The 22,972-nt window shown below is 53.9% G+C and overlaps 2 protein-coding genes across 2 annotated transcripts in view; one reads left to right on the top strand and one right to left on the bottom strand.

Moving 5' to 3' along the window:
• The window catches only part of MAPK13 (mitogen-activated protein kinase 13), a 406,359-nt gene that overhangs the window by 63,517 nt on the left and 319,870 nt on the right, over positions 1-22,972 (top strand). The gene's annotated exons all lie outside the window — the stretch shown is intronic.
• On the bottom strand, positions 1,060-2,096 carry LOC146871411 (uncharacterized). Its single transcript, XM_085599725.1, has 2 exons — positions 1,686-2,096; positions 1,060-1,653 (listed from the first exon to the last, which is right to left on the bottom strand). Exons 1-2 carry the CDS (start codon positions 2,094-2,096, stop codon positions 1,060-1,062), a joined length of 1,005 nt encoding a protein of 334 aa, XP_085455851.1.

Below are 22,972 nucleotides of genomic sequence, written 5' to 3'. Positions count from 1 at the left end.
GTGTTCCCATCCAAGTGGAGACTGGCCCCTGACCCCCAGCTCCCACCCCAGCCCCCTTTCTGGGGTCTAGAGCTGCTTCTTGTACCCAGCAGTCTGAAAGCACCTTCGAAGATTTGACTTAAGTCCACTTTCTCCTTTCTAGTTTTGCAGTTTGCAAAGTGGAAACCGACACCCACCATCAAGGACGGGTACTGATGATGAACGATCCATGCCATATGCAAGGAGACACTTGAAACAAGCATTGAAAATGCAATAGGTTTCGCCTTTGATGAAGTTAAAGCCATTTGTTTTGCTAATGGTATTGTATAGCAAAGCAAATGGCTTTAACTTAATCAAAGGCGAGACGTATTTATTGCCTTTTTAATGCTTGTTTGTTTTGTTTTCTCTTTAGTCACGCAGCACAGCGTCGCTAAAAACAATTGGCAAAGTCAATAGTTCCCAAAGACAAGGCAGATTCGATTTGCCAATGCTTGTTTTAAATTACCCTTGCTAAAAAAAAACTTGTGTTTGCAAGGGGTGCTGCAGACAAAATTGCGAAAATTCCAATATTTTACGATCTGAGAAGTTTCTGCAAGAATTGTGTAAGTGCACTTTAGAAAATGTGTGATGCTTCCTCTGGGCTTTGTTAGAGATTGGGAGGACGGAGAATCGGCCACTAAGATCACTGTAGACAACTGACCACACACATGCATGCGCACACTGTGTGCAGTTAACTCTTGCCACTGCATGCACTGCAGTCCACACCCACCTGTCTGTGTGCAGATGAGTCTGTAGTTGGAAAGCAAGGCTGGCTCAGCGGATGGTTGTCACAGTGGCATGTTTCCAGGTGTCCAGGATTGTGAATGAGTCAATGGAGGCGCTGAGGATGGGTGTTAATACTTTGCTGATCGGTAGGAGTCCTTTCGTGGCGGTGGGAGGGGGTAAGGTCAGATGGGGCACCTGAGTAGATGGTTATCATGGTAGCAGAAATTCGGACTGTGGTGACGGTGGGCCAGGGTTTGTTCTCTGGACGTGATTGGCAGTTGAGTTGCGAAGGTGACAGAAGAGTTGTATTTGTCACTACCGCGCCCGCTGCTCCTGGATGAGCCGCTGCGCCATTTTCTTGGACACATACTTGTCCCGGGGGTACCGCAGGATGCGGTTGCTGTCTCCCCTCTTCGCACAGGCCTCCACGTTGTCCAGGAGCTCCTGTCGGCCCAGATAGAGGCCGCTGCGGCCCGGCAGGTGGAAGGCGAAGGCCGCGTTGTTCCACAGCCAGCGGTCATAGGTCTGCACGATTTCACCCTGGGGTTGCGCCAATGGCTTCTTCTCCAGGGTGCCCCTGGAGAGCTGCCAGGTGAAGCGGTCGCTCAGGGACTCAGGGCTCCAGGTGATGACGCCGGGGCCCCTGAAGGGCCCCTGTGGGTCCATGGTGGGCAGGTGGTCGAAGTCCCGGCAGTCGGGGCTGTGGATGAGGATCCAGTGGACCACCTCTAGGGTGTAGGCCTCGGTGCCCAGCACCCTCAGCAGAGGCCGCCTCCCTCCACAGAGCTGAAGGTGGTAGGCCGTGAGCAGCTCCTTGGCCCGCAAAGAGAATTGGAAGTTGCCGTAGCGGGACTCGGGGCTGAGAGCAGGGGAGTTGGCCATCATGTTCTGCAGCTGCCAGGTCTCTTTCTGGGAAAGACACCCTCCTTGCTGGCCCACACCTCTGGGCCGACAGCCCGGGCGAACTTCCTGAGGCTCTTCCTCTTCAGGTTGTCCAGGTCCTGGGGCGGCAGGTGCACCCCCCAGCAGGACACCCGCAGGAGCCGGGGCTCCCCGTTCAGCAGGAAGGGCCTTTCCCAGCCGCGGATGTGCTTGTCCTCCAGGATGTCCAGGAGCCTGTCCCGGACGGTGACATGTTTCAGCCGCACCACCTGCAGCGGCTTTGTCTCCAGGCGCCGGTACACCTGGATGATAGGGGCCAGGCGGGGGCTGCATCCCTTGGGCCCCCAGTCGGACCCCCGCTTCTTAAACTCATCCAGGACTTGGTTGAGTTCTAGGAACTCCCCCTCGCAGAACAGGGACCTGCTCCTCGGCCAATGGGGGTACAGGGGGTCGTCACCCTGCAGGGGCATCATTATGACTTCCTACCGGGGGTCGCCGCGTTCTCTTGTGAGATGAAGCTGCGGTCTCGCTTTCCTTGTAGCGTGCTGCGTCTCGGCTCTCCTGCGGCCTGGCCTCTCTACGGTTCTTTAATTCCAATACTTCTCCGGCCCTCTCCCCTCACCGCGACTCTCTAGTTGAGTACCTCCTCTGTGTGTCTTGTTTTCGTCTGTCAGATGCCTTCTGACAGTGGTGAGTTTTTGGATACCGAGGCGATAGTCTCTTTACTCCACATTCATTTTGAGTTTTTTAGTCGCTGTTTAGGTTGAATGAATGAAATCCAATTTATAATGCGCTACTAAGCCCAATGGGCGTCAAGGCGCCTACCCAAACAAGCATTTGCAATGCAATAGTTCTCGCATTTGTAAGAGTTAGAGCTATTGGCATTGTAATGATAATGTCTTTTACCTATGTGTTTTGGTTTGGAGTGTAGTGAATGTAAGTGGTGTGGAGTGGAATTATGTGAGTTGTATTGGAATTGTTAGTTGTGGTATGATGTGTATATCTGTGGTGTGTATTGGAGGTATGTGGTGTGTATTGGAATTGTGCTGTGTATTTGAAATATGTGGTTTGGTGTGTAATTATGTGGTGTGTATTGGAAGTGTGTGGATTTGAATTGTATGGTGTGGAACTGTGTGGCATTGACGAAAATATGCTTATTGAAATTATGTGTTATGGTGTGGACTGCATTTATGCGGATTGCTTGTATGTGGCATAGAGTGCATTTATGTGGGGTGTATTTATGTTGTATTGAGTAGAGTGTAATTATGTGTAGCGTGAAAATGTGGCACTGAGTGCTATTATGTGGAGGGTTATGTTGTGTTATGCAGAATTGTGTGACATTGAATTGTGGAATTATGTGGCATGATTTGTAGTGGTATTATGTGGCATGTTCTGAAGATGAATTTTTTTGTGGAGTGTAATTATGTGTTTTGGAATTAAGTGGATGTGTGCAGGGTAAATATATCAGATACGCACTTAAAAAAAGCCCACTGAATCTGCACAAAAGAGCCCTAACCCTACATTTCCTAAGTGAAGGATGCAGTAGTTTCAGGAGCACTAGTTAGCTCCTGCTTTGATTACGTCCAGCGTCATTTGCAATCTTGCCATATAACAGGTCCAAAAACTGCAGAGGGCTCAAAATGCAGCCAGCCATCGCACTCATCTTTTGACCAAAAAAAACAAATATGTGGCATCCCAACTAAAGAGCATATATTTGGGGGACAAATTGGTGACACAAGGAGGTGAACAGTTTTGGTAAATGTTGTTAAGGTTGTTTGTTGTTTTTGGTGCTTTCTCAGTGTCTGCAGCTAGACAAAATAGATCAGAGAAGGAGGTGCTGCTGTCTGGACGAGCAGAAATGGTTTGTCTCAGCACCACTCAGACGGATCACCCAGGGAAAGGAGAGGTAGTCCAGGTACATGAGTGTTGTGATTGTGTTGTGTTTCCACTGGCAGCTCAGCCTTTAAGATTATGCAGAAGGATATCAACACACAAACAAACACAGCTCTTCAAATTCAAGATCAATTGAGTAAAGAGGGATCTGACATAAACACAGAACAAATGGACAAGCACGAGAAAAGCATGGATGGCATTGACGCTGAGAGAGTAATCAAGCTGGCAGCTATAAACGGTGCCCTTTTTTCTATCCATGCCAATCAAAATCTGAAAAGCAGATGTTTGCAGACTTGCTTATTGACCCGCTTCTGCTTCCCAATGATTTTTTTTAAAAAGTCACTCAGGTCTACATGAAGTCTAAGAGTGTGGTCTGTAAGGCCAGAGGGTGAGGGTTGGTATGTTTAAACGGAGATAAGGACGGTATAGGAATTAAGGTTTATTATTTTCGTTTTTACACCATGTTTAAATTTGAAAGGTATAAAACAGACGGTGCAGAAAATAAGCTCTTTCTCCATCATTGATTAAATGCGACTTTTACAAAAAAAATAATCGAAACGACTATCGATATTTGTGTGGAGTTGTATTTTCAAGGAGAACAAGGAACTGAAGGTAAAAAACTTTTAGGTACCGTCAGCAATGGGATTCTAACGACCCTGTTCTGGGTTGTAAAAGCACTGCAGCTGAAATAGAAACAGAATGCTTTTGCCACTTTTTCTGTAATTACCACATAGCGCAGGAGTAAAGTAAGGACTATGATCGGCCTGGTTGCTTAAAACAAAGTAAACTGGGAGAGAGGGGCAAGAGTAGGGGCGAGGATCGGCTGAAAACACAAGCTAAAAGTGCTTTTGTTTTCAGCCGATCCTTGACCGTTGAAAACAGAAGCCCTATTTAAATAAACACACACCTTTTCCCCTGCGAGAGTGAAAGTGGTGAAGGCGGGGCTGGGGCAGTTGCAGGAGCACTGAATGCAACCAGAGGAGACGCAGCATAGTGTGTGCTGCAGAGGCGGGGACGGAGTACGAGAGGGGAGGGCATCGCTACTATGGGAAAATAAAATCAAACGCAAACACCATGAAGCAGACATGCCGCACACAGCTAATAAAATGAAGCACGGCAACGGAAACAAGGAGAAGTAGTACCTGCATTAAAGCAACCGATGCGGATGGCAAGACGAGCAGTGACAGGACAAAGGAACATTAAATAAGCGATGCCATGGTCGAACATATAGCGCGGCACCGTGCTACAACACTAAGTGCAGCTTCCATGCGGCTTAAATTTACACGCACCAGGCGCCATGATTATAAAGCAAGAGCGGGGCTCCCAGGCCAAAGTACATCTACCCAGGTGGCTTGTAGGAGGAAAATGTCAGTTTCAGAACCGCTGGCGTATCCTCAGACCAAAGGCGCGAATAGCTGCGTGGCGATTCAGTGGGCTGCGATGCATTCCCTCACTGCAGACAACAAGCCCTGAAGACGTAGCTCGTAAGGATCGAGTGCGCCCGCCGTAAGGCGTGCCTTGCTCAGCGTGCCTTGCTCAGCGTGTGGCGCATGCGTGGTATGGGTGTTTGGGTACGCAGCTGATAGCTGGGGCAGGTTCAGAGACCCGACTATAGCGGACCTAACGCTAGGGTGCAGTCCGGAGCAGTGGAGAGGGCTTGGGAGCAGTACCGGGGCACGTCAGATCGCTGTATTGGATCGAAGGAGGTAGCACTTGGGAAGCCTTCACAGCAGCGAGAAAAAGCAGACGCACTACCGCCACCATGTACAGGCACTTGGGCCCGCAGCGCTCCCCGTCCCGGGATTTTAACAGCATCGTCCAGATCTGCAGCGCAAATGTTCAAAGGATCAGTGGCAACAGTGAGTATGATGGCACAAAATTGCTGACTTGCCTTGGAAGTGGAACACAAGATGTGCACGTCGCGTGTCTGTCTGTACGTGCGTGAATTACAGGAGGCTGGTGAGGACGAAAGCGAAACTGCATGCTGGCTTGCGAGGGAAGGGGGACAGGAGATGTGCACGCCGCGTGGCTGTAGGCGCGTACACAAACTCAAATCCGCCAAAAGCCTGCGCGTGCACATCTCCTGTCCCCCTTCCGAGGCAAGTCAGCAACAATAGATCTCGCCGAAAGCAGCGCTCCGCGCTGCGTTCGCAGGCGAGACCTAAAAATGCTAGTTAGATCAAATGAACTTGCTTACTGGTAGGCCTTGATGAAACACCACGTTTTGAGCGCTTTTTTAAAGAGGGCTAGTGAAGGTTGGGCCTTAATCTCCGAGGGGAGGGCATTCCATAATCGAGGGGCCACGTTGGAAAAGGCCCTGCTGCCCCATCTGACTTTCTTGGAACGGGGAACTACAAGAAGATTCATCTCGGAGGAGCGAAGACACCTGCTTGGGATATAGCAGGTTAGCAGGGAACCTAAGGCATCAGAGGATCCGGCCAATAGGGCTCCATACACCAAGCACAGAAGTTTGAACGAGATCCTATGCTGGATTGGAAGCCAGTGCAAACTCTTCCTGGCTAATGTAGCCGAGGAAGCATTAGGTACAGGCAGAACAAATCTTGCTGCAGCGTTCTGCACAGCCTGAAGGCGTTGAATGAGACCCTTGTTGATATCTGCATATAGTGCGTTGCAATAGTCCAACCTTGAACCCACTAGCGCAACCACAATCTGCTTACGGGCCTGGGGGAAAGATAGTGAACGATTCTCCTAAGAATCTTGATAACCCCCCAGCAGGTGGCCACCGTGCTATTGACCTGGAGAGTCATAGTCAGCGAGGTGTCAAATATAATGCCAAGGTTCCTGGCAGAGTGGGATGGAATAGGGCAGGTTCCCAAAGATGGGGGCCACCACTCACTGGCCCAAATATTCTGATTCTTACCAAAGATCAGGACCTCGGTTTTATCGCCGTTCAACTTTAGGGAGTTTTGGATCATCCATTAGGAGACTGCTTGCATGCAGTTCCTAAAGTTGAACGCAGATGTACTAACCGAGTGAGCCAGGGACACCATGATTTGGGTGTCATCGGCGTATGACACCACCTCCATCCCCTGCGATTTCACAAGCCTAGCAAGTGGGGCCACGTAAATGTTAAACAGGGTCGGGCTCAAGGCCGACCCCTGTGGAACCCCACATTGTAAGGATTTGGCAGGGGAGAGGAACTCTCCAAGCTTGATCCTCTGCTCTCTTAGATCTAAAAAAGAGGACAAAAGGCTCAGGGCCGGACCCGCCACTCCTACCTCCCTCAGACGTGATGTTAAAGTCGAGGGAGACAGGGTATCAAATGCTGCCGTTAGATCAATTAGGACCAAAAGAGTGGTCTGACCTTGATCCACCTTCGTTCGAATATTATTCACCACCATAGTGAGTGCAGATTCCGTACTATGGAATTTCCTGAATCCATGCTGGGAGTTGTCCAGAAACCCAGAGGAATCCAGGAAAGCAGACAGATGAAAATTAAGGTGGGATTCGAGCATTTTGGCTGGGGCAGGCAGCAGAGATATGGGTCTGAAGTTTTTGAGCATTTCTGGGTCCAGGGTGGGCTTTTTAAGCAGGGGCTTCACTGTCGCCTTTTTCCAGGCTGCAGGGAAAGTACCCTGTGCCATAGCACAGGTTGTCTTATTGATGTGTGACGCTTTGTCACAGTTGAGGTTGGCTCACAAGGTCAGCGCTGTGATAGGCCGTGGGTTGCGGTCAGTTGGATTTGCAGAAGTGTCAGCAAGTTTTATCGGCGAGTCTTGTTTTCGTCTGTCAAATGTCTTCTGACGGTGATGAGCGTTTGATGGCTGCCGCGGCGGCTGCCTTCTGACAGTGACGAGTTTTGGGTACCTGCTGGGGCGGTTTGCCCTCAGGCAGTGATGAGTTTTTGAGTGCCTCCTCTGCAACTCTTCTGGGTTTTATCTTGTCTCCCCCCCCCCCCCCCATGCCTCCCATTGGCCAGTATCGCTGCCCATTGCCTTGTAACTCAAGCCCTTATCACTGCTTGTCTCCGCCCCCAGCTCTAGAAAAGAGGTGCAGACTCCCCCCCCCCCCCCCCCCCTTGGAAAAAAATGCACACAAGGGAGCAAACAGCACTTTTGCTGTCGTGCTGTATTCATTCATATAGCGCTTTCCTTACTTCTCGGGCGGCCTAAAGCACTTTCTTGGTAGTTCAGATCTGTTTATGTAGTGCATCAAACCACACTGGGGTCTTCAAGCGCTCTAGATTCTTACAGGTTGCCGGACTCAATTTGGACTGCTGGACAGAATGGCTGCTGTTTGTGGTTTGGCTTATTTGGGACTTGCATTTATTTACATTTGTTGTGTACTTCCGGTGGGACCCCCCATTCCACTGAATGGCCCTGGAGCTCAGGGGGTCATCCATCGGATTCCTAGTGAAGGTCCCCAGAATCCCTTGCGGTGTATGCAGAGTGGTCTGCCTGCCTATGCCTGCTGCTGTATCGCACGGGGATGCCTTCAGCGTGGCCCAGCGGCGCGTGCGCCCGCGCCAGTGTACATGGATGCATGAATTAAGCATGTCCCAGTGACACATGCGTGCGCACCAGTGTATATACATGGATGCATGCATTCAGCATGGCCCACTGAAGCATGCGCGCGCATTAGTGTACATGGATGCATGCATTCAGCATGGCCCAGTGACGCGTGCGTGCGCACCAGTGTACATACATGGATGCATGCATTCAGCATGGCCCAGCGGCGCGTGCGCCCGTGTACATGGATGCAAGCCTTCAGCAGGGCCCAGCGGCGCATGCGCCCGCACCAGTGTACATAAATGCATAGCTTCAGCATGAACCAGTGACGCATGCGCGCGCACCAGTGTTTGCTGCTCGGCGCGTGGACGGATTTCTGTCCCATCCTAACCGCATGTTTGGCTAATAGCAGCTCCGAGTCTGTAAATGTACTTCATGCTCTCTCTTAGCAGAGTGTGCAGATCTTTCCACCATTCAAGCAGGGTTGTATTGGGATACCAAATAGGCCACGCACCCTAAAAATAAAGTGGCCCGCATTTGCGCACTGCGCCTTTTCGCAAAACACTGCTGCGGTGTTAAAGTATTATGGAAAGAAGGTGGTTGTCTAAGAGAGGCAACTTTTCTTAACTTCACTAACACAAAATATTGGATTGTTGCCAAGACTCTGTGCTCGAATTAGTGCGCATTGGTGACCCACACCTAGATATCAGTGAGGCCACTTGTGTTTACCCCCTGCACACTCTGCATACCTTAATTGGCCCCGCCAGAGGATAGGAATGACACCCCCACCCCCTTGGTAAAGAGGTGGCATTTGAGGCCACTCGGGCCCCCACTGGGCCGCTGGCGGCACCAGAGCAGCGCAGACACAATCGTTGGCCACTCCCCTAACCAAAGAAGCGCCCATTCCAGGGCGCCCCCTTACCTCCCCCCTCCCCACCCCCGCAGAGTGCACCTGTCTGCACGGCCGCGCTAGCATCGCTAATGACGGTACTTCTGTCACCCAGAACCTTGCAGTACTGGGCAGTTCCACCCCCTGTGGGCATAGTTGGCATCCTCTGGGGAGCACTGTGGCATCGTTCGTGGATTGTGCCACAGATTTCACTCAGTCTGGCCGGCGCGAGGTGAGTTTGGGTGCCGTGATTCCATAGTGTACTTTACATCTGTCATGTCCTCTTCCTACCGTTGCAGCTGGCGCATGAACTCATCTGCCCATGCGCGCACCAGCGATCCACCGTAAAGAGTACGAGGGGGTCAGCAGTCTAGATGATTAGACGTGACCCGCCTCGCACCAATCAGGAAGTACTTCCGGGGGCATGTCTATTTCTATTCCGAAGCCGCCTGAATCGGGGCTTCGTATTCCACACAACAACACGGTAAGCGGTGTGGGGATCTGACAGAATACGAAGCCCACGTTGTGTATCCCGCCCGGTCGACATGGACAACCCCACGGTTACGTTACAGGACCTAGCCGTCATGCTCACAAGTATGCAGGCAGAAAATTGTAGTTTGAGGCAAGACATAACGGCCCTACAGGGACAGGTGGGCGCCCGTCCCTCTGGGCCTTGGGGTCCAACGGTTAGGCCCAAGCACGAAGGGGTTTTGAGACCCCCTTTGTTTACATATGGGGATCCTGGGGCCTCGCCCTCCACAGTTACTACGCCCATACAGGTCATAGCCCCGCAGTTAGCACAGTTAGCCGCACCAGAGCGCTTTTACGGTGACAGATCTAAATATAGCATATTTCGCAACCAGTGCCATCTCCACTTTATGGCTCGTGCCTCTGCCTTTCCTGACGATGCCTCCAAGGTAGCCTTTGTCCTCTCCTCTCTGGGAGGCGATGCTGCCCAATGGTCTATCCCCTTGGTAGAAAATGACGAACCCCTACTCTACAACTTTCCGGTGTTCAAAGATGCCATGCGACATATGTTTGCTCGCCATACATTCGTCCAAGCTGTGGATAATGAACTACTCAACTTGAAACAGGGCAACACTTACCTGTTGCATTATATAACTACGTTCAACCGGTTGGTGGTTGAGGCCCGATGGCCAGAGACAAAACAGTTGTCGGTTTTCTACGATGAGTTGAAAGACCTGATTTCTCAAATAAGCGAACCCCCAGAAGAGATCGGCCCCTTCATCGACATGGTAGTCAAACAAAACTATCGCCTTCAGGAACGGCGGACTGAAAGAGCAAAAAAAAAACAAGATCAGGGTACCCTTCTACAGAGAGACCATTAAAAACCAGGACACCTCAGAGCCTATGCAAATAGGTGGCATCCGCGGACCTCTAACCAGAGAAGAAAAAGAGAAACGGCGCAACCAAAACCAATGCCTGTATTGTGGCAAGAGCGGCCATTTTGTCAGGGACTGTCCGGTGAAACCCCGGAAACCGAAAGAAAAAACTCCTTTCGTCCTTCCCATAACCCGAGGAGAGGGGCTGAAAAAGCATTTCAGGCACTGAAATCATGTTTCACATCAGCACCTGTGTTGAAACACCCGGATCCAAACCAACCCTTCATTGTAGAAGCCGACGCTTCACAAACCGCGCTGGGGGGAGTATTATCACAAAGAGACCCCATAACCGGTCTGCTACACCCAGTAGCGTATTATTCCAGGAAACTGCAACCAGCGGAATGTAACTACTCCATATCAGACAGAGAACTATTGGCCATCAAGGCCGCCTTTGAGGAATGGCGACATTACCTAAAAGACGCCAAACATACAGTCACCATTTTCACTGATCATAGAAACCTACAGTTCCTACGTTCCGCAAGGGCTCTAACCGCTAGGCAACTACGATGGACTCTTTTCTTTAATGAATATGATTTCCGGATTACCTATCGACCAGGAAAAGAGAACGCCAAGGCCGACGCCCTGTCCAGGTTGGAAGAAACAGGAAACAGCCCTGAGCCTACCGAACCTATACCAATTCTCCCAGAACACTGTTTTCAAGGAGCGATACTCACTTCCACATTTCTATCCCAGCTACGTGGGGACCTAGGAAAGAAACGGCCTGAGGACTGGACAAGAGACATCCAGGGAATAACCGAAAACAACGGATACCTATACAAGGGAAAGAACTTCTACCTACCGTTAGAGAGTCATCAACAACAGGTACTGTTCCTATGCCATGACCACCCCTTGTCGGGGCACCCAGGGTACCAAAAAACCAAGGACCTGCTACAGAGACACTTCTGGTGGCCTACACTAGCTTCCGATACACAGTCTTGCATCGCTCGCTGTACCGTGTGCGCCCAAGGGAAAACCTCTACCCAGCCTACGGTGGGTCTATTGCACCCGATACCGGTTCCACCCTACCCATGGCATACCATCTCGATGGACTTCATCGTGGACCTCCCAAAAACCAAAACAGGCCACACCACCATCCTCACCATTGTGGACCACCTCACCAAGATGGCGCACTTCGTACCCCTCAAACAACTCCCCTCCGCAGCGCAACTAGCGGTAGTCTTCACGCATAACGTAATCCGGCTTCATGGCATTCCCTCCGTTCTGATCACAGACAGAGGAACCCAGTTTGTGTCCCGCTTCTGGAACGAGGTCTGTAACATTTTGGATCTGGAAGTACGCTTGTCCTCCGCCGTACCACCCCCAAACGGATGGACAGGCGGAGAGAACCAACCAATCTTTGGAGCAATACCTCCGTTGCTTACTGCTCACCGTTGACAAAGACTGGTCGGAAGTACTATGGTTGGCAGAATATGCGCATAACAACAACAAACATGCAGCCACTGGGGTGTCGCCATTCTTCTGTCTCCACGGTCAACACCCCCGGACAACACCTTGGGAAGACGACCGAACATGCAACATACCCACCGTGCAGGAATACCACTTTTTGCTCCGTGCTACATGGCAACAAGCCCGCTTTGAACTAGCCAAGGCCAAAGAAAGCTATAAACAAAATGCTGACAAACACCGACAGGCAGAACCTAACTACCAAGTGGGGGATAGGGTGTGGGTATCCATCAAAAATCTCAATACCCATGGTCCCAAAAAACTATTACCACGTTTTATAGGTCCTTTTCCCATAGCACAAGTGATCAACCGTGTTTCCATGAAACTGACCTTGCCCACTCAGATGAAAATCCATCCTGTCTTTCACGTTTCCCTCCTGCGACCCGCTCACCCTGACAGTCCATCACATACCCCGCCACCTCCTATCCTCGTTGACGATCACGAGGAATACGAGGTCCGGGCCATCCTGGATTCCCGTAGAACTAGGGGTAAACTCTTTTACCTGGTAGATTGGAAAGGCTATGGCCCCGAAGAACGATCCTGGGAACCCCTGTCCCATGTCCGACACGCCCCCAGCCTAGTCCACGCTTTCCACATTCTGCATCCCCAGAAGCCGCGCCCTGCTACCCCTGTATAGCTGATGGGGTGGGTTTTCTTTAGGGGGGGGTACTGTCATGTCCTCTTCCTACCGTTGCAGCTGGCGCATGAACTCATCTGCCCATGCGCGCACCAGCGATCCACCGGAAAGAGTACGAGGGGGTCAGCAGTCTAGATGATTAGACGTGACCCGCCTCGCACCAATCAGGAAGTACTTCCGGGGGCATGTCTATTTCTATTCCAAAGCCGCCTGAATCGGGGCTTCGTATTAACCTTTCGGACGCATTGGAACTTCGCAGCAACCGGACCTTGTCCGGACCGCGCAAGGGCGCCAACTTCGAATTCCAGTGGGCGTGCATCCGCACGTAGCCGCCAGCATCGTGTCCATCAGCGCAGGAGCGTCTGAGAGACACGTCCTTGGAGCCTCTCCTTATCCTCGTTACAACAGCGGCACATCAGGTGCACGGAGCCGCTTTTGTTCTTGTTTTCGCACCGGTGCACAGTTCTTTCCCCATGGCAATGTCGGCTCGTGCAGTGACACGGAGCTGATAAAGATCTTTTGTTTCTTCAGCGCAGGTGCGCCATACCTTTTCCTTTTCTACCCGGCTTGTGCACAGACACGGAGCTGTTATTAACCTTTGTTTCCTTCAGCGCAGGAGCGCCTTTATTTATCCTTTTCTTCACGTCTGATGCAGGGACACAGAGCCTAATGATATTTACAGTGGCAGCGTGAGAACACCCTTGCTCTCCTTTCCAGGTATCGTTGCTTTGGAGTGACTCTCATATTGTTACTTGTTACGTATACTTGTCCTGGAGGTTTCTATTTGGTGTGTGTGCTACCCATGTGCTCTTTCCCTTAGGTCGCACCCTCCGCCAGAAACCCCGTGACTACCTGGGCAAGCTTCTCCCGGCATCATCCCCAGTCATCCCTTTCCTCCTCTGGCTACCTCCCCCGGTCCCCTTTGTTGTCTTAGATAGTGTTCATCCTGTCTGAGGGGGTGAGGGTACCGGAGGGGGTTGTTCACGTCGCCTCTGCGGGATTACTCCACACAACAACACGGTAAGCGGTGTGGGGATCTGACAACATCCCCTCTTCCTGGAGCTGTGGGGTGCGCGCGCCACTTCCGGTCTCTGCCACAGTCTTCAGGTGCTTTTCAGTCCGGCAGCCGCTAGGGGTTTGCTGGGGGGTCCAGCCTGGGTCTGTCCAGAAGTGTGTGGTTCCCTGCCCTCGCCACGGGCCGTTATCGTATTTGACACTGCTGGTCCAGGGCTCCACCGGTCCATTATCACAGGCTGGACGAGCTGTTTTCCTTCTTCCTCGGGGAGTTCCTGGTTCCTGGTTCACTAGGGCGCATTGAAACGTGCGCCTCTGCTGCCCTTTTGTGGGCACTGTGAAGGCAGCTCAGGGGAGCAGGCGCCTGCTGCTGCTGTTTTATCAAGGATCGTACATCAGTGCTAACAATGCCGTTTGCATCAATCTGGGACTTCTTCGTCCTGAGAGAACACACAGCCCTCCCACAGTGTGTCAGGCGCATCTCAGCCTTCAAGAGTCGGGCCTCTGCCAAGCAGGATGATCGGGCCCCTCTGACCTGAAACTGTTGCCGTGAGAGGGTATAGTACCATTCATAGCCTGGCCCCTCAGCGGCCCCTTCATTGTTAGCAGACTCTGCTCGGATAGCCAGTGTCTTATCTCTGAACAGGGCCTGGGTGGGTGACAGGGAAATGAACACAGCAGTCATCTGGGAGAGGAACCATCCTGGAGCGTGTCACCCTCCCCAGAGGTACCATCCTGGAGCGTGTCACCCGCCCCAGAGGTACTATCCTGGAGCCTGTCACCCGCCCCAGAGGTACTATCCTGGAATGTGTCACCCGCCCCAGAGGTACTATCCCGGAATGTGTCACCCTCCCCAGAGGTACCATCCTGGAGTGTGTCACCCTTCTCAGAGGTACCATCCTGGAGTGTCACCTGCCCCAGAGGTACCATCCTGGAGTGTTTCAGCCTCCTCAGAGGTACCATCCTCGACTGCGTCACCCTCCCCAGAGGTAACAATTCCTGGAGTGTTTCAACCGCCCCAGAGGTACCATCCTGGAGTGTGTCACCCTCCCCAGAGGTACCATCCTTGAGTGTGTCACCCTCCCCAGAGGTACCATCCTTGAGTGTGTCACCCTCCCCAGAGGTACCATCCTTGAGTGTGTCACCCTCCCCAGAGGTACCATCCTGGAGTGTCACCCTCCCCAGGGGTACCATCCTGGAGTGTCACCCTCCCCAGGGGTACCATCCTGGAGTGTCACCCTCCCCAGGGGTACCATCCTGGAGTGTCACCCTCCCCAGGGGTACCATCCTGGAGCGTGTCACCCTCCCCAGAGGTACCATCCTGGAGCGTGTCACCCTCCCCAGAGGTACGATTTTGGATTGTGTCACCCTCCCCAGGGGTACCATCCTGGAGTGAGTCACCTGCCCCAGAGGTACCATCTGGGAGTGTGTCACCCTACCCATAGGTACCACCCTGGAGCATGTCACTCTCCCCAGAGGTACCATCCTAGACTGTGTCACCCACACCCTCAGAAATACCATCCTAGAGTGTCACCCTCCACAGAGGTACCATCCTGGAGTGTGTCACCCTCCCCAGAGGTTCCATCCTGGAGTGTCACCCACCCCCTCAGAGGCAACATCCTGGAGTGTCACCCTCCCAGAGGTACCATCCTGGAGTGTGTCACCCTCCCCAGACTTACCTTCTTGAACTGTCACTCTCCCCAGAGGTACCATCCTGGACTGTGTCATCCTCCCCAGAGGTACCATCCAGGTGTGGGTCACCCGCCCCAGAAGTACCACCCTGGACTGTGTCACCCTCCCAGAGGTACCACCCTGGAGCGTGTCACCCTCCCCAGAGGTACCATCCTGGAGCGTGTCACCCTCCCCAGAGGTACCATCCTGGAGCGTGTCACCCTCCCCAGAGGTACCATCCTGGAGTTTGTCACCTGCCTCAGAGGTACCATCCTGGAGTGTGTCACCCTCCCCAGTGGTACCGTCCGGGAGTGTGCCCCCCCCCCCCACCAGAAGCACCATCCGGGAGTATGTCACCCTCCCCAGAGGTACCATCCTGAAGTGTGTCACTCTCCCCAGAGGTACCATCTGGGAGTGTTTCACCCTTCCCAGAGGTTCCATCCTGGACTATGGCACCCTCCCCAGAGGCACCATCCTGGAGTGTGTCACCCCTGGAGTGTCACCCTCCCCAGAGGCACCATCCTGGAGTGTCACCCTCCCCAGAGGTACCATCCTGGAGTGTCACCCTCCCAGAGATACCATGCTGGACTTTGTCACCCTCCCAGTTGTACCATCCTGGAGTGTGTCACCCGCCCCAGAGGTACCATGCTGGAGTGTGTCACCCTTCCCAGAGGTACCATCCTTGAGTGTGTCACCCTCCCTTGAGGTACCATCCTTGAGTGTGTCACCCTCCCTTGAGGTACCATCCTTGAGTGTGTCACCCTCCCCAGGGGTACCATCCTGGAGTGTCACCCTCCCCAGGGGTACCATCCTGGAGCGTGTCACCCTCCCCAGAGGTACCATCCTGGAGCGTGTCACCCGCCCCAGAGGTACGATTTTGGATTGTGTCACCCTCCCAAGGGGTACCATCCTGGAGTGAGTCACCTGCCCCAGAGGTACCATCTGGGAGTGTGTCACCCTACCCATAGGTACCACCCTGGAGCATGTCACTCTCCCCAGAGGTACCATCCTAGACTGTGTCACTCACACCCTCAGAAATACCATCCTGGAGTGTCACCCTCCACAGAGGTACCATCTTGGAGTGTGTCGCCCTCCCCAGAGGTACCATCCTGGAGTGTGTCACCCTCCCCAGAGGTACCATCCTGGAGTGTGTCACCCTCCCCAGAGGTACCATCCTGGAGAGTGTCACCCTCCCCAGAGGTACCATCCTGGAGAGTGTCACCCTCCCAGAGGTACCATCCTGGAGAGTGTCCCCCTCCCAGAGGTACCATCCTGGAGTGTGTCATCCTCCCCAGACGTACCTTCTTGGAGTGTCACACCCTCCCCAGAGGTACATCCTGGAGTGTGTCACCCTCCCCAGAGGTACCGTCCGGGAGTTTGCCCCCCCCCCCCTCCCCCCCAGAAGCACCATCCGGGAGTATGTCACCCTTCCCAGAGGTTCCATCCTGGACTATGGCACCCTCCCCAGAGGCACCATCCTGGAGTGTGTCACCCTTGCAGAGGTACCATCCTGGACTATGTTACTGGAGTGTGTCACCCTCCCCAGGGGTACCATCCTGGAGCGTGTCACCCTCCCCAGACGTACCATCCTTGAGTGTGTCACCCTCCCCAGAGGTACCATCCTTGAGTGTGTCACCCTCCCCAGAGGTACCATCCTTGAGTGTGTCACCCTCCCCAGAGGTACCATCCTGGAGTGTCGCCCTCCCCAGGGGTACCATCCTGGAGTGTCGCCCTCCCCAGGGGTACCATCCTGGAGTGTCACCCTCCCCAGGGGTACCATCCTGGAGTGTCACCCTCCCAGGGGTACCATCCTGGAGCGTGTCACCGTCCCCAGAGGTACCATCCTGGAGCGTGTCACCCACCCCAGAGGTACGATTTTGGATTGTGTCACCCTCCCCAGGGGTACCATCCTGGAGTGAGTCACCTGCCCCAGAGGTACCATCTGGGAGTGTGTCACCCTACCCATAGGTACCACCCTGGAGCATGTCACTCTCCCCAGAGGTACCATCCTAGACTGTGTCACCCACACCCTCAGAAATACCATCCTGGAGTGTCACCCTCCACAGAGGTACCATCGTGGAGTCTGTCACCCTCCCCAAATGTACCATCCTGGAGTGTGTCACCCTCTCCAGAGGTACCATCCTGGAGTGTGTCACCCTCCCCAGAGGTACCATCCTGGTGTGTCACCCACCCCCTCAGAGGCAACATCCTGGAGTGTCACCCTCCCAGAGGTACCATCCTGGAGTGTGTCACCCTCCCCAGAGGTACCATCCTGGACTGTGTCATCCTCCCCAGAGGTACCATCCAGGTGTGGGTCACCCACCCCAGAGGTACCACCCTGGACTGTGTCACCCTCCCCAGAGGTACCATCCTGGAGCGTGTCACCCTCCCCAGAGGTACCATCCTGGAGCGTGTCACCCTCCCCAGAGGTACCATCCTGGAGTTTGTCACCTGCCTCAGAGGTACCATCCTGGAGTGTGTCACCCTCCCCACTGGTACCGTCCGGGAGTGTGCCCCCCCCAGAAACACCATCCGGGAGTATGTCACCCTCCCCAGAGGTACCATCCTGAAGTGTGTCACTCTCCCCAGAGGTACCATCTGGGAGTGTTTCACCCTTCCCAGAGGCACCATCCTGGAGTGTGTCACCCTCCCCAGAGGCACCATCCTGGAGTGTCACCCTCCCCAGAGGCACCATCCTGGAGTGTCACCCGCCCCAGAGGTACCATGCTGGAGTGTGTCACCCTTCCCAGAGGTACCATCCTTGAGTGTGTCACCCTCCCTTGAGGTACCATCCTTGAGTGTGTCACCCTCCCCAGGGGTACCATCCTGGAGTGTCACCCTCTCCAGGGGTACCATCCTGGAGCGTGTCACCCTCCCCAGAGGTACCATCCTGGAGCGTGTCACCCGCCCCAGAGGTACGATTTTGGATTGTGTCACCCTACCCATAGGTACCACCCTGGAGCATGTCACTCTCCCCAGAGGTACCATCCTAGACTCTGTCACCCACACCCTCAGAAATACCATCCTGGAGTGTCACCCTCCACAGAGGTACCATCCTGGAGAGTGTCACCCTCCACAGAGGTACCATCCTGGAGAGTGTCACCCTCCCCAGAGGTACCATCCTGGAGAGTGTCACCCTCCCCAGAGGTACCATCCTGGAGAGTGTCCCCCTCCCAGAGGTACCATCCCGGAGTGTGTCATCCTCCCCAGACGTACCTTCTTGGAGTGTCACACCCTCCCCAGAGGTACATCCTGGAGTGTGTCACCCTACCCATAGGTACCACCCTGGAGCATGTCACTCTCCCCAGAGGTACCATCCTAGACTGTGTCACCCACACCCTCAGAAATACCATCCTGGAGTGTCACCCTCCACAGAGGTACCATCGTGGAGTCTGTCACCCTCCCCAAATGAACCATCCTGGAGTGTGTCACCCTCTCCAGAGGTACCATCCTGGAGTGTGTCACCCTCCCCAGAGGTACCATCCTGGAGTGTCACCCACCCCCTTAGAGGCAACATCCTGGAGTGTCACCCTCCCAGAGGTACCATCCTGGAGTGTGTCACCCTCCCCAGACGTACCTTCTTGGAGTGTGTCACCCTCCCCAGAGGTACCATCCTGGACTGTGTCATCCTCCCCAGAGGTACCATCCAGGTGTGGGTCACCCACCCCAGAGGTACCACCCTGGACTGTGTCACCCTCCCAGAGGTACCATCCTGGAGCGTGTCACCCTTCCCAGAGGTACCATCCTGGAGTGTGTCACCCTCCCCAGTGGTACCATACGGGAGTGTGCCCCCCCCCCCCCCACCCCCCCAGAAGCACCGTCCGGGAGTATGTCACCCTCCCCAGAGGTACCATCCTGAAGTGTGTCACTCTCCCCAGAGGTACCATCTGGGAGTGTTTCACCCTTCCCAGAGGCACCATCCTGGAGTGTGTCACCCTCCCCAGAGGCACCATCCTGGAGTGTGTCACCCTCCCCAGAGGCACCATCGTGGAGTGTCACCCTCCCCAGAGGTACCATCGTGGAGTGTCACCCTCCCCAGAGGTACCATCCTGGAGCGTGTCACCCTCCCCAGAGATACCATGCTGGACCGTGTCAGCCTCCCAGTTGTACCATCCTGGAGTGTGTCACCCGCCCCAGAGGTACCATGCTGGAGTGTGTCACCCTTCCCAGAAGTACCATCCTTGAGTGTGTCACCCTCCCTTGAGGTACCATCCTTGAGTGTGTCACCCTCCCTTGAGGTACCATCCTTGAGTGTGTCACCCTCCCCAGGGGTACCATCCTGGAGTGTCACCCTCCCCAGGGGTACCATCCTGCAGCGTGTCACCCTCCCCAGAGGTACCATCCTGGAGCGTGTCACCCGCCCCAGAGGTACGATTTTGGATTGTGTCCCCCTACCCATAGGTACCACCCTGGAGCATGTCACTCTCCCCAGAGGTACCATCCTAGACTCTGTCACCCACACCCTCAGAAATACCATCCTGGAGTGTCACCCTCCACAGAGGTACCATCTTGGAGTGTGTCACCCTCCCCAGAGGTACCATCCTGGAGTGTGTCACCCTCCCCAGAGGTACCATCCTGGAGTGTGTCACCCTCCCCAGAGGTACCATCCTGGAGAGTGTCGGTACCATCCTGGAGTGTGTCACCCTCCCCAGAGGTACCATCCTGGAGAGTGTCACCCTCCCCAGAGGTACCATCCTGGAGAGTGTCACCCTCCCCAGAGGTACCATCCTGGAGAGTGTCCCCCCTCCCAGAGGTACCATCCCGGAGTGTCATCCTCCCCAGACGTACCTTCTTGGAGTGTCACACCCTCCCCAGAGGTACATCCTGGAGTGTGTCACCCTCCCCAGAGGTACCGTCCGGGAGTGTGCCCCCCCCCCCCCGAAGCACCATCCGGGAGTATGTCACCCTCCCCAGAGGTACCATCCTGAAGTGTGTCACTCTCCCCAGAGGTACCATCTGAGAGTGTTTCACCCTTCCCAGAGGTTCCATCCTGGACTATGGCACCCTCCCCAGAGCCAACATCCAGGAGTGTCACCCTCGCAGAGGTACCATCCTGGACTATGTTGCTGGAGCATGTCACCCACCCCAGGGGTACCATCCTGGAGCGTGTCACCCTCCCCAGAGGTACCATCCTGGAGCGTGTCACCCTCCCCAGAGATACGATTTTGTGTTGTGTCACCCTCCCCAGTGGTACCATCCTGGAGTGTGTCATCCTCCCCAGACGTACCTTCTTGGAGTGTCACACCCTCCCCAGAGGTACATCCGGGAGTATGTCACCCTCCCCAGAGGTACCGTCCGGGAGTGTGTCACTCTCCCCAGAGGTACCATCTGGGACTGTTTCACCCTTCCCAGAGGTTCCATCCTGGACTATGGCACCCTCCCCAGAGGCACCATCCTGGAGTGTGTCACCCTTGCAGAGGTACCATCCTGGACTATGTTACTGGAGTGTGTCACCCTCCCCAGGGGTACCATCCTGGAGCGTGTCACCCTCCCCAGACGTACCATCCTGGAGCGTGTCACCCGCCCCAGAGGTACGATTTTGGATTGTGTCACCCTCCCCAGGGGTACCATCCTGGAGTGAGTCACCTGCCCCAGAGGTACCATCTGGGAGTGTGTCACCCTACCCATAGGTACCACATTGGAGCATGTTACGCTCCCCCGAGGTACCATCCTAGACTGTGTCACCCACACCCTCAGAAATACCATCCTGGAGTGTCACCCACCCCCTCAGAAGCAACATCCTGGAGTGTCACCCTCCCCAGAGGTACCATCCTGGAGTGTGTCACCCTCCCCAGACGTACGATCCAGGTGTGGGTCACCCGCCCCAGAGGTACCATCCTGGACTGTGTCATCCTCCCCAGAGGTACCATCCTGGAGCGTGTCACCCTCCCCAGAGGTACCATCCTGGAGTGTGTCGCCCTCCCCAGAGGTACCATCCTGGAGTGTGTCGCCCTCCCCAGAGGTACCATCCTGGAGTGTGTCACCCTCCCCAGAGGTACCGTCCGGGAGGGTGCCACCCCCCCCCCCCCCGCCCCCCCCCCCAGAAGCACCATCCGGGAGTATGTCACCCTCCCCAGAGGTACCATCCTGGAGTGTTTCACCCTTCCCAGAGGTTCCATCCTGAAGTGTCACCCTCCCCAGAGGTACCATCCTGGAGTGTGTCGCCCTCCCCAGAGGTACCATCCTGGAGTGTGTCGCCCTCCCCAGAGGTACCATCCTGGAGTGTGTCACCCTCCCCAGAGGTTACCATCCTGGAGCGTGTCACCCTCCCAGAGGTACCGTCCTGGAGCGTGTCACCCTCCCAGTTGTACCATGCTGGAGTGTGTCACCCGCCCCAGAGGTACCATGCTGGAGTGTGTCACCCGCCCCAGAGGTACCATGCTGGAGTGTCACCCGCCCCAGAGGTACCATCCTGGAGTGTCACCCGCCCCAGAGGTACCATCCTGGAGTGTGTCACCCGCCCCAGAAGTACCATCCTGGAATGTGTCACCCTCCCAGAGGTACCATCCTGGAGTGTGTCACCTGCCCCAGAGGTACCAACTCACATCAAAGGTGCAACACTGGATGCGATCATTACCAAAAATGAACTGGTCGCTCTGAGAGCGATTTCTCCCATTGACTGGTCCGACCACTACCTCATTTTGTTCAAGATCGACGCACTTGTCAGCCACCAACCTATTCGTGATGACAAACCTAAGCACTGCACCAGAAACATCAAAGAAGTCCCTTTAACCGATCTTGAATCCAGGATTCATGCCCATCTGCAACTCCAACCCTCCACCTGGATGGCCGATGACCTCACTACACACTTTAATTCAACAATGACAGAGGTTTTAGACCAAGTATCTCCACTCAAACTCAAACAAATGAGGCGAACCAAATCTAAACCCTGGTTCAATGCGGATCTTAATAACGAAAGGCATCTACTCAGACAAACGGAAAGGTCTTGGAGACTAAACCCTTCGACCTTGCACCTAGCGCAACTTAGATCTGCTCGGCTAGCTTACAAAAAACACATTTTTTGTGAAAAGGCGTCTTCTGCAGCCAACTAGATCTGGCAAAAAACACACCGAGAGAACTCTTTTACATTGTCAAAAGCCAAACAAACCGCACTCCCTCTCACGAAATCAAAGCCACCAAAGAGCGATGTGAAGAAATTACCACCTTCTTCTCTAATAAAGTCGCAAAAATTGATCAATCCTTCATCCAAACCCCAAATACTCCCTACCTCTTAACCTGCCCCCCCTTTAATCTCCCTTGACCAATCAGAAAGAGTTCTTACCAAGGACAATCCGGTCTGCCTCCAGCTAAAAAACAATGCACATTGGTCCGACTTTGAGCTAATGTCGTAAAACGAGGTCTTCAATATAATTTCAAGACTAAAACCTTCCTCCCACACTCTGGACCCCCTCCCTTCCACAATTATAAAAGAACTCAACCACACCATCTCCCCTTTCTGGACAAAAATCATCAACGCCTCTCTCATCTCAGGCTGTGTCCCAGACTCCCTTCAACTAGGACAAATCACACCCATGCTCAAGAAACCAGGGGCCGACCCTAATGATTTCAACAACCTCATACCTATCTCCAACTTCCCGTTCCTTGGAAAAACATTGGAGAAATGCGTTCTCCACCAACTCAGCAAACACATTGATGAGTTCAACCTCCTTGGCACCTTTCAATCAGGATTCAGGAAAGGCTGTAGCACTGAAACAGCTATGCTCAACATCTGACGATATTCACAGGGCTTGGATGAAGGTGATGCCTGCCTACTCCTCCTTATTGACCTATCGGCGGCATTCGACACAGTAAATCATCCAGCTCTTCTGGAGACCCTGAGGAAGTGCTCCGGCATTAATGGCACAGTACTAAAATGGTTCACCTCCTTCCTTCAGCACCGCTCGCA

The sequence above is a fragment of the Triturus cristatus genome, chromosome 1_1 (genome assembly GCF_964204655.1).
Source record: "Triturus cristatus chromosome 1_1, aTriCri1.1, whole genome shotgun sequence".
Taxonomy (NCBI): Eukaryota; Metazoa; Chordata; class Amphibia; order Caudata; family Salamandridae; genus Triturus; species Triturus cristatus.
The sequence above is the reverse complement of the archived record's forward strand: the minus strand, read 5'-3'. Positions and strand labels throughout refer to the sequence as shown.